General features: G+C 39.8%; 1 protein-coding gene across 1 annotated transcript in view; it reads left to right on the forward strand.

The window, feature by feature from the left end:
• m1ap (meiosis 1 associated protein) overlaps positions 1–15,455 on the forward strand; it is a 35,690-nt gene that overhangs the window by 16,385 nt on the left and 3,850 nt on the right. The window contains exons 4-6 of the mRNA XM_035675726.1: positions 11,690–11,845; positions 12,745–12,904; positions 13,529–13,539. Coding sequence (XP_035531619.1) covers positions 11,690–11,845; positions 12,745–12,904; positions 13,529–13,539 — 327 coding nt within the window. The remainder of the gene's footprint in view (positions 1–11,689; positions 11,846–12,744; positions 12,905–13,528; positions 13,540–15,455) is intronic.

Genomic DNA, 15,455 nt, shown 5'->3' on the forward strand with positions numbered 1-15,455 from the left:
TACCACTGAGCTACATCCCCTCCCTCTAGCCATCATATATGTCAAGTATGTTAACAGGGCAGTTTGCTGTCTCTGTTATTGTTTTTTAATCAATTCCCAACATTTCCGATTTAGGTAGATTTGGAAAGGAGACAGCCTCCCGTTATTATTATTTACATGGAGTTTCTGACCTTTTCTTGATTTTCAAAAGTTACCAGGATGAAAATAGGTTATCAGAATATGTAACTGTGTGACCTGTTTGTACTTTACTTTTGAGAACATTTCATCAACTTACATTCAACTTAAATTCATACTATTGAGGCCATGATGCCTGTATAGTTAATTTAAACTAAGAACTGTCTCATGTACTGGTTGGACCTATTACATGTGACACATTATATCACTATATCATTACTGCCTGGAAGCAGCAACTGCGCCACACTTTATATAACACTATTGTACTTAAACGAGCAAATTGAGGAATGGATTTTCTTTTCGCAGGCCACTGCAAAACCAAAGAGCTTTCCAGTGATCGTATCAATGCTGCAGAATTCTGAATAAAATTGGACCCAAATATTGAGTTGCTTAGAAATAAATAAACAATTCTTATTCATGACTGAAATAGGATTTGCTTTGATCTATGGCGAGGTCATCTAAATGTAAATGCAGCATCAGTGTTGCCTGTGAATCAAATGGATGTTGCAATTTTAGTATAATTACCAGAGGAGCCTTAATTATTACAATTTCACACAATTACATAATTGGGAATCCTTTCACCTTGATAATCTGTACTGTGGGAAAATAAATTAGAGAATGATACAGTTCAAAATGACTGTAAATCAATTTTTAAAAGCACAAATAAGAGGTTACAAATATATGCGTTTGATTGGTGAACATTATTACTAAAATTAAAACAATTGTTTATAACACCACATTACTGGTAGATTTGTGTTGCCTGAGACATTTGGGCTAAAGGTAGAACAGTCTAAAAGCAGACTCATATCTTGAACAAATAGCTATTTCAAACTGACACCCCATCAGCGATTCTTGGATCAGTCTCTCAATAGAAAAGGATTATAGCCCATTATATCTCCCCTAATCCTCTCCCTCTCCTTGCAATCTCTGTCCTTCCTTTTCTTCTCCTTCTCTCCCTCTCCTCTCAAATTGTCCACAGCGCCATAGCTCAGTGTTTTCCCCTCCAGATTTTTCTTTTCTCTCCCTGTCTGTCTGTCTGTCTGTCTGTCTGTCTGTCCAGTTTATGTGAGAGATAAGTAGCTTTTACAAGGGACAGATAACAGTTGTTGTGGTTTAGACTAGAGTGAATAGAGTGTGTGTAAATCAGTGAGTGAGTATCTGCATTCGCACCTTTTCTTCACTCTGCGTGTGTGTGTGTATGTGTGAGTGCTTCTTACCAATGTAATTTTCACTTTTCTTTTAATCATACTCTGTTTCACATGATATGCCTTTTTCCATCAAAGCGTAACAGAGAGATGAGAGGACTTTTTCCTTTTTCCTTCTCTTTTCTATCCAGCTACTTAATTACTTTCTCCTCCTCCTCCGCCTCCTTTTTCCTTTTCTCCTATGTCTCTTTTTAGAGAGTTGAAGTCTCTCTCTCCTCTCTCGTACTTTGCAGATGTTCTCTGCAGTATCCTGTTTCCGCTCTGCTTTTATCTTGTTCTCACTTCATCTCCCATGTATTACCATAGATTTATGATGTATTAACCCAGATTTATTGTACTTCTCTGCCATAACCACTTTTTCTAGGGGTGGGTCTGCTTAGATTCTAACTAAACTCAGAGTTCACCATAAAACTTTCTTTCTTGTCTTTATCTTTGAAACTTTTAGTTTAAGCATCAAATTAAGTCACGTTTAGCAGCCTAAAACAAGCTCTGTTTTGTTGGATCAGCATGTTAATGTTACAAAGATAAACGTGCATGAAGTTAATATGACACAGGCAGGGAGGGATCCTGTTTTGGATCTATAGACTCTTCATCATGTCACAATTGAATATATACATTTTGCCAAGATTGTGGGTGTTCTGTGTTGTGTAATCATATTAACTGTTACACAGCCTGCAGTACTGTGCTTTTTTATCTTTCTGGCTGCCACCTTGAATATGTAATGCTCTTTTTGTTTAGAAGTGTTTTCTTTCTCCTTATTTGCCTCCTCCTGAACACTAAAGCCATTTCCACACCCCACACAGTTGCACTCGGATCAGCACACATCCCACAAATCCATTTTGAGTCACAAGAATAATGACTCTGAAAATTTGCGTCCCTTGAGAGGAGGATTATAATCCACTGGCCCACAGCCAAGAAGTATAAAACAGTAAGCCAAGTTGTCATCCTGAATGCTCGCAAAGACCCATATTTCTTGTATTACATTACACTAATAATGTGAAACTTCATTGATCCCCAGTGGCAACTTCCCTCCACAGGGAGTTAAGACCTACAGAGCAGAAACCCACATTTTCAAAGATGCTCTAGCAGAGTGAATGCTGGTTGTGGTTGTATTAACTGCGGACATCTGGACAGTAAAGGACAATGACCCTGCAACTTGACCCCAAACTAAAGCCCTAATCGGCTCAGCCTTAAAAAATAAATCATAGTCATACACTGGGCTCCAAATAGCATTTTGCCAGTGACAGATCTGCTCTAACATCGTACCTTCAGACACAGTCAGGCTAGCTCTTTCCAGTCTTTATGCTAAAATAGATTAAGCTGCTAGCTGTAGTCTTATATTTAAAGTATATTTAGTATACAATTGTATTTCTTTTTGTTACAATCCTTCCACTGCAGCTGGTTTTATTTCATTGTAGTTAAACCTTGCTATATTTCAATATCCCCCAGCCAGTACATCTGAATATTTTAATGAGTTTAAGAATTTTGCAATTTCATCATCATCATCTAGTATGTTACCCTGGGAGTAACCAGAGGATGTTATTGATGGTCTTGTGCAGCTACTCCAGTGTAAACTCAACTCTTGTGGGATGTTAATAAACACCATTCCTACATTTTTGTGTAATTGGTTCAGTGAAAAAGGGTTCTGCCAGACTGTTCCTCTCAGCTACTATTACAACCACACACCAGCAGTCATTCAACCCAGAGTCGCTCTCTCACTCTCAGTCTCTCTATCGTTCTGTCTCTTTCATTCAGTTCATTTTCCATCACAGTCAGCTACTTCAGTTTACTGTTTTGTGGATGAAAGTGTGAACAGAAGGAAACTCCACCCAGACCTGCTGACATACAGCACTCAGTCACACCCAACTGCAGCTACTGCAAAGTGTTTGCTCAGACAGGAAGAACCCAGTATACACATTCAAAACTGTCTGGCCATATATTGATTAGGAATGAGGATAAAAATCTGTATTTTCTGTCCCTGCAATTGCTTTATTTATGTATGTAAATATAGTTTAACATGACAAAGCATGAATTTCAGAAGTTTTCCATCTTGCCACACACACACACACACACACACAGTGCCAAGGTCAGGCTGTTCACACCTCTGTGCAGAGCAGCAGGTGGCCGTACAGATGGAGACTGGCATCACTCTTCACACCAGGATATGGAACCTATTAGTCCCACACTGAGAGATGGCTGGTTGCTCAACATCAGACACACACTTGCACACAAATTTTATTCATCTAATCTCTCCCAAAATCTTGTTTGTCTGTCTATCTCCACATAAATCTTTTCTATTTTACTGGTTAATTATTTTCAGACCAATTTGTCAAAATATCATGAGAAAACAAATATTGTAGATCTACAGTATAGCTACAGTTGTCTTATTCATAACCTAAAACTTATATAGGAAAAGTTGATACTTTAATGTAATAGGGTGGGGTCTCTGAGATTTTCTTGTGGTTACGGATTGCAGATACAGCGGCTGTTTCAGTTATCCCTCCCTTGCTTTTGTTTTTTTCTTTGTGGTGTTCAGAACAGATGGTTGGTTGAAGAAAGAGCCAGAGTGAGCAGAGAAAGAAGTATAGAGAAACTAAGGGAAGGGCTCCTCAGAGTGGTTCCCAGCTATTAAACACCCAGAGAGTGATGTTGCACTTTCTTTTTTTCCTTGTCTGACTACCTGCATCTGTCTACCACTAAGCTTACTCTGTCAATTATAGTCCTCTTCTGTCTTCATCACCTCTCTCTGTAAGTAGAAGGGATTGGAGGTTGAAGAGTGTACGGTATTAAGCCGCTTTCAGATATGCGCGCCTTTACGGTAAGCAGTTGGCAATTTAACATGTCATTACTGCTAAACACAAAGTGCATGTCACATGTCAAGGCTGAGTCTTTACTGCTGTGCCCTGGGTTTGAGTCTGTCCTGAGGTCAATAAGTCAAATGCCAAAAAAAGGTGTTTGACCAGATGATGGTCAAAAAGTTAAAGTGGACCTGCTTCTGAGTCTGAATTCTGAGCTTTATGCTCACAGGGATTACTTTTACATACATTTATCTCATTATTTGGCACTTGGCCTCAACATCTGACATTGTAACATTAGACATATGACAGAAACTAAGGAAAAGCACGAAAGGCCTTTAAGGGATGGCCAAAGTTATTACAATTCATCCTGTGGGGAAAATAAATATCTTCACTAAATTTCATGGCAATCCATCCAATACTTGCTGATATATTTCAGTCTGTCCTAAACTAACAGACCGATATTGCCATTTTCAAAACCGTTACATTATTTTTTTTTTAGCTGACGCTTTTGAGAAATTGCAAGAATCAAGCAAGTCCATCAACTTCATCAAATGCGTCATATTCTAGCGGGGCTAAAATATACTGAATGTTTTCGTTTCAGTGCATTTACTGCAGAAGAAATCAACCATGATTGTCTTATCATCACAAAACAGCAATTAAACTCTCAATTTCTCATTTGCCTAAGGTTAGTTTATGTCCCCAAAATGATTCTCTTAAGTGGGGTATCTATAAAACATCAGTTAATCTCCCATGCAGTCTCTGCCTTCCAAATATCACTCTCTCATCTCTTGTTTAACGACACACTTTCTCTTCCTCCTCTCACTGTTTTGCTGCAGTGTCTTACAAATTTGCTATCCCTACCCTTTTTTCATCTAATTTCCTCTTTTCTACATTCACTCCATTACTCTAACCAAAGATTGTAAGAGGACACAATTGCTGCTCCTAGTTTCTGTCTTTCTTCTTGTCTTCTTTATCTGAGAGATTTACTGTGTGTCTCTCTCATCTTGGCTTTCAAGCCACTTAAGGAAAACAAGGTCATGCTTCCCTTCTCTTTTGAGAGGTTTGTTATTTTCTATCACCTCTCCAATCTCTCGACCATACTCCCATCTCCTCTCTGCACACTCTTTTGTAGGTCTCTTTCCTCCTTGTCTTCTTTCTTTGTCTTTATTCAGTTGTTTACACGGCCCTTTTTTGGTTTGAAGACATTTCTTCCATACTTTTGAAATTATAATTATTGTATTCGATACAAACTTTGGTCATTGTTAGGTCCTCAAAAAAAGTATACTTCGTCTTTCCTGGTTTCCTTACCTTCTTTGTAACCCTGACTTCTCTTATGTGCCTCCTTCAATACTGTCTGCAGAGCTCATCTCATCCTCTGTCCTCTTGTGTTTTCCAGTGCTTCAAAGCAATCGTCAGGCTGCTATCCTCTCTGAGTCTTTGTGTCCCTCTCTTCCATCTAACCCTCTCCTATTTCCAGATTCTACTTGAAACCAGGCAGTTGATCTCTCGCCGTCACTTTACCTCTGTGTATCTGCTGATCACGCAGCTCATCTTCCCCAACAACCAAGGTTTACATATTATGTTCATTAGTTTGATGACAGGGCAGATTTCTGTTAGCCTTCTTATAATATGGTAAACTTCAAATCAAAAGCACCGAAATGGAGGGAGGGATTAATTTTCTGTTATTCAAACGTATTTTTATTTTGCATCCACTTGCACTTTGCATATGTAGAGAATCGAAGCAACAGGAATGTACTAAGTTACCTAATGAGCCGTCATTTCGACCTTCTCTCATCACCATATCGCTTCTTTTCCTCTCTTCACTTTCTCTTCGTCCTCAGTGATGACAGCCAGATAACAGTGTGGTTGTTGCCCCCTTGTACTCTTGTCCTTTTCAAGTATCTGTCTGCTTTAATTGTCTCCATGACCGCATGGCTTCATCAGAAGTGACTGGAAGGCAATTAGGTCACACAGCCTCTGGTGTGTAGAGTGCCTGTGTTTCCAACCAGATGATCAATGTCCTATTTGTCACAGTCTCAAACTACATCAATGAGCTATTCATCATTAATGCTCACACTGACACACTGACAGACAAGGACAGTGTGTGTGCAGTCAGTGTTACTCTGTAAGTGAAATATGGTTGTCACAGGGAAATTCCACAGACAGACTTTTATCAACGCTTCCTCTATATGTACACTTTGTGAAGTTTGTGTCAAGAGATGCATTAGGTTGATATCACAGTTAGAATAGTTCTATTTGGATTACATCATAAGAGGTACTTGGTGAGCCGAGGGTGATTTTCAAATAGGATCATACTTTTGTAAGATATAACCATAAGTAAAAAAGGAATTATGAAAAACTTTTATTATTATTCAAGAATGTTAGGGTAATTCTGGTTTATTTCAAATGGGGTGGTATTTTTGTAGCAACAGTATGAAACTTATTTTTACTGATATACCGATAGTTATTACCCAGTGTTATCATAACCAATAGATTTGATGACCAAACCTACAAAAATAAGATCAAACTTACTTTACTTGTAATAAACTGGAATGATCTTTTCATGAAAGAGCTCAACCTGTAAGTATACACTGAATTGAAGTATCACTGACAAAGAAGCTCATTTTCTTTATAAATAAAGTTCTTACAAATGGATAAATAGGCCTTAAATTGGATCAAATAATCAATCATTGTAAACAACTTATGAACTCAAAACATTAATTTAATCAGACCAAATAATTCCAAACTATTGATGTTTTAATGTAGTGAACTTTCAAAGTAGTTCACCATTACTATGATCCTTCTGGAATTAGACAATGTGATCGTTAAAAGCTTTGATGAAAATGTCAACGATTACAGAGCACAGTGACCATTATCTTTATCAGGTAAAGCTGATCAATTTCTAAATAAATGAGTGAAAACAGGGTTGTAGAGTACTGCTCTGCTTCCTCTTCTGGTACTGCATTAGCTCACTGCGTCACTAATTTCCCCACACAAGCTAATGTTACAGTGGTCGATGGTGCACTTCCTAATGCACGGAATAAAAGGAACCATTACTGGGCGTGGGCCAGGGTGGGACAGAGGGAGTTGAGGGTCAGGCACAAGGCTGGTCAATTAGACAGATAAATAGATCAGTTACAGAAAGCAAGCCTATATGGTCGTGGAGACAAAAACAAACAGTTTCACACTGATACACCGATGGGTTTTAAGAGATGAAGGTGGCCATTGCCAAGCTAGAATTCTCCTTGTGGGGCTGTCCTTTTTTCTAAATCAAAGTTTTGAATTCAGAAATATTATTACAGGTAAAATATTTCAGTCTTTTATTACAAAACGTCAAATTTCCAATTAAAATTGACAGCTGTACCCTACTGGCAAAATAAACCAACCTTCTCAGAAAACACTCATCAGTCATTTACTTCACACAAAAAAGAAAACGATGTCTCCAGGGAAATTACAGCCAAATCGAAGTGATTACATTTTTATCTAATCAGTTCAGTGTGTGTGTGTGTGTGTGTGTGTGTGTGGAGGTGAATCACAAATACGACCTTTTTTAAATTGTACTCCAGCAAGCATCAATGCCAGAGATTCAGCAGCCACACAGCACCATTAAGGCGTCGGCTAAAGCAGAAATACTGAAATGGTTGTTGTGTCTTAAGAGCTGTGCATCAACATCATTCAGCATCTGGAATCATAAATGAGTCATCTGCACAGGAAGAACTCTCCGATCATTAGACAGGTGGAGAGAGAAGAGAGATGCTAATGTAAAAGTAAGCAGGCAAGGCATTAGCACCCATCCTCTAAACTAAAGGAAGTGTGTCTTTAGGGATGTAATGAGTCAGCAATAACAAATCAGTTGCTGCAGTTTAAACCCAAACTGTCTTAACTGTTGCGGTGCAGATGCGGTGCAGAGGCTTCGAGGCAGCTTGGCCGTGTGGTTAAAGAGGATGTAACAGAAACGGCACAGGGTCTCCCCAACACTTACAGCCACTATGAGGTGCTACTGTATGGCATACTCTGATGCAAATAGATGTTCGTGTGTTAATAACTCTCCCTTTATTAATTTTTAAAGCAGTAATTGATTTAATTAAAGGGCAGGACAAGTTGTAAATCCTAAAAACTTACAGTAAAATGGAAGGTTTTAGCAAACAGCTGAGAGTGAACCAAAACAGTGAAACCAAACACAATGAGCTCAAAGACACTAAAAATCTGTGTAGAGCTGAGAGGAGCTGCAGACTGACGGTGATAATTCCTTATAAAGCAAATACAGGAGTTGCTAACTAATGGTCCAACTCTCTCTGAAACTGAAACTATTGTTAAGATCTCATTTTATAAAATGTATGGTACTACATTAGACATATATATGTTTTTCTAATTATAGATTTTAATTTAAGGTTTTTTTATTTGCAGCATCTGAACTGTTTATTCGGGGGAACGTATAGTATATTTCCCGTATTGCTCTGAGTTGGTGACCATCAGCATGCATGAGCAAATGTGCAACCTACACCCTGCACACAGACACACACACACTTAATGAGATTCGTCTACCAACTTGCATTCTTACCTCAGCATGTGTGTCACACACTATCTTCTCACGTATACAGACGTACACGCAGAGGGCATGCTAATGAGATGCAGGAGCACAATTAGCCCTGTAGGTCATAGAGATGGGTCAGTTGCTCTGGCTTTAGACCAAGAGAACGATAGATAGTTAGTGTTCAGAGAGACGAATGATAACGCATAATTGTTTCTTTTGAATCTTCCATACGTACAATAAACACATACTTAATGAACACGGTAAAGATCCAGAAGGAGAGACATCTGTAGGAGGATTTAGCAGTGTAAACACATTCTTCATGGAGTCAGATAAGCCTGCTGGAGAGACACACAGCTCCTAGCTGTCTCACTGAACACTCACACAGAGGCTAACTACTCTCGCCTATCATCCTCAGTCAGTAATGTATTGCTTTGTGGAAAACAGTTTGACACACACACACACACACACACACAGAAGATTGACTGTCTTGACTTATTTATGCTTCTGTGAGAAGCAAAACACCCCGTTTTCTCTCTTCCTCGCTCTCCTTATCTCCCCCTCTCCCTCTCGCACACAAACACACTCCATGGTCTAATTACAAGCATTTCCAATAGTGTGGTCCATTTTCCCTCACCCACCATACCCATCCATCTCTTCTCTATCTCATCTTCCTCTGTCCTCTCCCCTTCTTCCTCCTGCTCGTGCTCTCTGTGTAATTTATACTTTTCCCCATCTTGTCTGTCTACACCAACTTGTATATTTCTTTCTCTCTACTACCTCCCCCTCTCTCTCTCACTCACTTACTCCGTCTCCTCCTCTTTCCATTCCTATTCCCCAGACAGACATTATCTGAGGGAATGGCGATTGATTTTCTTCAACCCCTTTTCCTCCATCTCTGTACATCTCTCAAGGATTTTCCTCTTATCTCTCTGCATTACCGTTTCCATAAAGGCAAGCACACATCCCTTCTTCCTCTTCCCTGTCCTCTTCCTTTGACTGTACATGTCTTTGTAAGATCCCTCATGTCTCTCTCTTTCTAACCTTTACAGGTTTTTTCTGTAGTCACTCTGTTTTTGCTCAGTAAGGTAGCAATGCTGATATTCAGTAGGATGCAGGTCTTATTTTACTCGCCCACCAGATCTTTAATCCATATTAAGAGAGCAAGAGCAATGTGGTTTGCGTCAGAATTGAAAGCTTGACTTTACAGTGTGCTTTTTAGACACATAAACGGTGAACTTGTAAAGCTAAAGTGTCATTAGTATACGCTTTGTTACCCTCTTAAACATCTCTCTTTCTCTCTCTTCCTTCATCCCTCTTGCCTTCACTCAGCAGGGATCAGACTACAAGCGTCCATCAGCAAAAAACTCAGCAAACACAATTCTTTCCCCTCAGATAAGGTACTTATTTCTGGATGAAACACTTTTGGAAACTTTGGCCAGAACCAAAAATAGCTTCCGTACTGTAGCTGCCTCTGACAGATGAAAGAAGCAATGACATATCTTATTCTAGGAATTTAAAGTTTCTCATTTTCTCCCTAAAAAGTTCCTGGCAGGGGGAGTTTAAATACTTTGTCTACTCTTCATCCATCTTCTCTGCGCTTTTGCGGTCTTATCCCCCTCCCCTTCTGTCAACCTCTCCTCCATCTGTACCCTCCCTCGTTCTTACAGTGCCTCCTGATCCGCTCCTCTCCCTTTAGTCCCATTAGTTATCTCCTGATGGGTCATTAACTATTAAACACCAGATAGAGGGGAAGGAAGAAGAGGAGCGCTCTGTAAGGTTTGTGTCTAGTTTGCAATAATAAATGGAAATTGGGGGATGACAAGAGAGAAAGAGCAGGACAGGAGGGTGGGGTAAGTCCATAGGGTCTCTTTGTCTTTTCTGTAATGATAAGTGGATGTCAGTGGGCAAAGAGAAGAGAGCATTGTGGCTGCTTTCTGTCCTCTGGGATTAGGCATCACTGCAAGTACAGAAAATGAGGGAAGAGAGGTATTAACATGTAGATAGGCTACGTTTTCTCTGCCTGTCCTGTCTGCTTTAAAAAAGCCACTGCAGCCCGACTTTCTTCCCTCCAGGAAATCAGCAGCAGGCCTACTCATCCAGTGAAGCTTAAGAAGGTTTCTGGTTAATCCAAAGACACTGAAGCCTTCAGATGAGCTCAAAGAGTCTTCAGTGTCTGTGGTCACTGAGGCCATGCTGTTAATTAAGTTTATTGAATTTTGCTTCCATCTAGTGGTCAAAGATGAAAATTGTTGCTTTTCCCCCGGAATATATTTACAGTGTTTTGCAATTTCAAAGACTCAAAAACTGGTATTTGTGGCAGAATTATTGAACCCACTAATTCATGTAGTCTATCTGTTGACCAGGCATGCTAAACCATAAGCACATTGTCTGCTTTACACTAAGTTTGAAATTCTAAAACACACTTTTTGCAAAGAACTACAGTTATCTCCATTAGACACTCACTCATCATTCAAAAATAAAAGCCTGTGTATGTTGTTTCCACTGCCATTAAAATACCATACTAGATAGATAGAGCTTAAACACTATAAAATAGGATTTAGGTTGCTCTTTGGTGCACATAACAATGGAGGTCAACTTTGGAGAGAGAGTTAGAGAAAGATGTAAGTAATAGGAGGACGAGGACTAGGAAAACAAGGAAGATGAGGATGACAACGAGGTAAAGGAGTAGGAGGACACAGAGCACAACAAGTGCGCAAGGATAATTCAAAAGAAATAGAATTGTCACAAATGAATCTGGGAAGATGGTACTTCCCCTTATGTTTAGCTAGAGAGGACATAGCTTGTGATGTTGATGAGATGCCGTGGCCAGACGCACAGTTTTCCCCACTGCATTTCTGTAGCACATTATTTCTGATGTCTGTGTAAAACCTTTTTTTTTGGCTTGGCTTTACCAAAATTAATTTCAGATTCTGAGTTCTTGAATCCAAATATTAATGCCTCTGTGTGTCTGTCTTCAGACTGTCTAATGCTGGGAACGGAGGTGGACCTGCAGCAGGTAGAAAACAGTGTTTTCACCATAGAGATGGTGTTGAAGGCGTGGCTTCAAGAGCAGGGAGGAGACAGAGAGCACCTCCACCTCCTGCTGCCCAGCCCCCTGGATAATCCCATTCCAGGTACAGGTACTGCACACAAGCACACCTGTATATCTTATTAGCATCAAGGCTACTTGAGAACCCAAGAGCAAAAGATACAGGCAGGAGACTTAATCTGGTTATTTGTATTTATTCACAACGTGCTTGAAAAGGGGTATGTCTTGGGTATGAGGCAGACTGAGAATAGTCCAGAGCAGAGTTGTAACCAGATGGAGTCAGAGTGGAAACTTGACCAGAGCTTGGAAGGGTCCAGTTAAGGGAGGCCAGGGAGATACGGTTCAGAGGGTGGAGTACCAGAACAAATCCAACTGAGATGGTGGATGAGGCAAGAGGGAGTCAGGCAGGAGTCAGGCCGGGGGAACTGTAGGCAGAGGAGAACAGGAAATAGGAACTAGGCAGATAGAAAAGAGCAAGAATACTGAAGGCTGCACACTTGACTGACTAAGTAAACAGAGTCTAAGGAGAGAACCAGGTATTTGAAGCAGAGCCGTATGATGATGATAATGATGATGGCTGGCAGCTGGGGGCCTGACTCCTGCACTCCTAACTCCACTCCTGTAATCAAACATACACAGAGAGACAGCCAGTTAAACAGAAGTTGACCCTTGGCAATTAGCACCATGTATGTGTTTGATTTCAACTGATAATGACAAAACTACTTTGAGTATGGAACATTAACCATGCAACACACAATGTGAACGTTTTGAGTGGCAAACTATGAGAATATACAGTTTACTTCTACAAAGTTACAGTACAAAGACAAACAGTGGTGTCAACACACATTACAAATATGAAGTTGCTACTAAAGACAGAAAACATACTAAAGAGTTTTGTGTCCCTAGATGGCACCATACAGATGTCATGTTACACTAATAACTGACATCTGTTCACACTTTTTTTTACATTTGTCATCTGTGTAGTGTGTGTGAAGTGTGACATGCAGGAGCGTCTGATAAGCCCCGCCCTCATCCCGCTAAATCCTAACTTGGGCGTGAAGACTGAGAGCGTCCGGGACTTCCTGTCTGTCACTAAGGGATCAGCCAATCAGAGCCAACCGCCACGGAGACTGAAAGCAATCAAGTAAGAGCAGGGGCTGCAAGGATGGCTTCTTATTATAGCCGAGTGCATTAAAAAGTCAGCTTCTCTTGCTTTCAACTCAGATCCACATGCTTTTTGAGCTTCAGTTAAAAGGAATAAGAAAATACTAGTGCTGAAATTTGCATTTCTTCCTTCCCTTTTCACACGACTACCCGACCAGTTAAAAGTGATTTGATTCAAAGCCCCAGGCTGCTACGGGGCCAGGAAATGTGTTGCATACTATAGTAAGTAACATGAATGAAACAAATGAAAGACAAGAAAAAAATGTTAATACTTTTTCCCACTTTTTCCATGTGTTTGAATGGAACATAAAACTCCAATATAACCACACCGATGATCAGTTGACATTATTGTTGTTTTTGGAAAATTGATTTTAAAAGTCATGCAGCTGTTTCTCAAAAATAAACCCAAATGAGTGACCCAAAGCAACAAACTAAATCTGTAATAGAAGCAGAAAACCGCAGTTTAAAACCTGAATTCAGTCTTTTCAGGCACATCCATGCTTCATTGCTTTTTAGATTGCTGAGAGAGAGAAAGAGAGCGAGAAAGATAGAAAGATGAAGCATGCATGTGTGTATGATTTTGTGTGTAATGTTGTGTGTATAGAGTAAAACCCTGTTTGTCAATGAATGGCTCCATTCTGATGGCAGGGAGTAGTGGAATATTTCTTAGATGAAACTCTACGATCACATCAGAGTCTGCTTTGTTCTGCTGGAGTCATCTGCTCAGATGCTGGAAAACACTCAAAACAAGTAGAGTTGGGCAGAACAATTGCTCCATGGCTGAAAGCACCAGTCTAGAAATTTCCGACATGTTGGTGAGGAAATGTTTTTATTCCTGTATTGTAGAAACTCATGGGACATGGGCACAGTGGTGTAAACAAGGAAAAGACAGGAATTTAACGCCAGATAAGCTGGCGATAACGCTGGTTACAAGGAATAAAAAACTCTAACAACACATCCATGATAAAAAATATTTTAATATATATTTTCCTTACAGGACAAGCATTCTCACTTCTTTGACACGTGTTTATATAATATCTTCACATGTTTTTATGTCTTTGTGAATTCCTTTTTTACGTGTCTATAAATACTGACAATACTGTTTTGAATGGATTAACAACTCATGTACTACTGGTCGATCAGCTGGAGACAAACTGGTATTAATAGCTCTCTTGTTCAAAAGCTGAGGTCATTCCTTATATATATATAGGCACACACATACAGGTGCATTGCTAAAGAAGCTGAATATCATTCATAGAAAGTTAGTGGCAGGAAAAAAGTATGGTAGGAATAAGGTGCACAAGCAGCAGTGATAAATGTACCGCCTTGAGAGGATTGTGAAGCAACACCCATTCAAGAATTTGGGGGACATTCCCAAGGAGTGGGACTGAGCTGGAGTCAGTGCATCAAGAGCACCACACACAGATGTATCCAGGACTGGGCTACAACTGACAGAAAACACGTCTTATCTGGGCTAAAGAGAAAACTGTTGCTCAGTGGTCCAACAGTCCCTTTTCAGATGAAAGTGAAGTTTGGCATTTCATTCGGGAATCAAGGTCTTCCTCCAAAGTCTGAGGAAGAGTGGAGAGGCCACGGAATCCAAGTTGCTTTTAGTCCTGTGGTGAAGTTTCCACAGTCAGTGGGGATGATTTGGGGAGCCAATGTCATCTTGCTGTCTTGGTCCCTGTGTTTAATCAAAGTCCAATGGACAGGGTCAACGCTAGCCATCTCACCCACGACATTTTAAAGAGCACTTCATGCTTGCTTTCTGACAAGCTTATATGGAGATGCTGATTTAATTTTCCAGCAGACTTGCACCTGCCCAGAACTGCAAAAGTACCAATACCCTGGTTCAATGACATGGTTTTACTGTGAATTAAATGGCCAGAAAACTCGCCTGACCTGAGCCCATAGAGAAATCTATGCGCTATTGTCCAACGAGGAAAAGATGAGAGACACCAGACCACAAACAAATGCAGAATGACCTGAAGGCCACTAAATCAAAGCCAACCTGGACTTCCATAACACCATTGGCAGTGCACAGGCTGATCACCTCCAGCCACGCTGCATTGATGGAATCATATTCATGCAAAAGGAGCCCCGAACAAGTTATTGAAGTGCATATATTGACATATACCCTTTTTGAGTAGGACCGACATCTATCTGTGATTAAAATGTATTGGTCATGGGTATACGAAATATATGAAAATATTTCAATTTTCTGAGATACTTGAAATTTTGAGGTTTTTTGTTAGCTGTAAGCATAATCATCAAAATTTAAAAATAAATAAAGGCATTGAAATAATTTCACTCTGTGTGGTAATGAATCTATTAATGATGATATGAGATTTCACTTTTTGAAATTGAATTAACTGAAATAAATGAACTTTTGTCATAAGAATATTACTAATATTAATTGAGATGCCCTGGGGGTACATACCCTCACCCACCAGAGCATCACCACATACAGTCGAGTTATTGTACTGGTAACCACACAAATTTCTTCACTGATGATAGAAAGCAGACATTCA

Source organism: Morone saxatilis, unplaced genomic scaffold, assembly GCF_004916995.1.
Source record: "Morone saxatilis isolate NCDOM2014 unplaced genomic scaffold, NCSU_SB_2.0 Contig4, whole genome shotgun sequence".
NCBI lineage: Eukaryota > Metazoa > Chordata > Actinopteri > Moronidae > Morone > Morone saxatilis.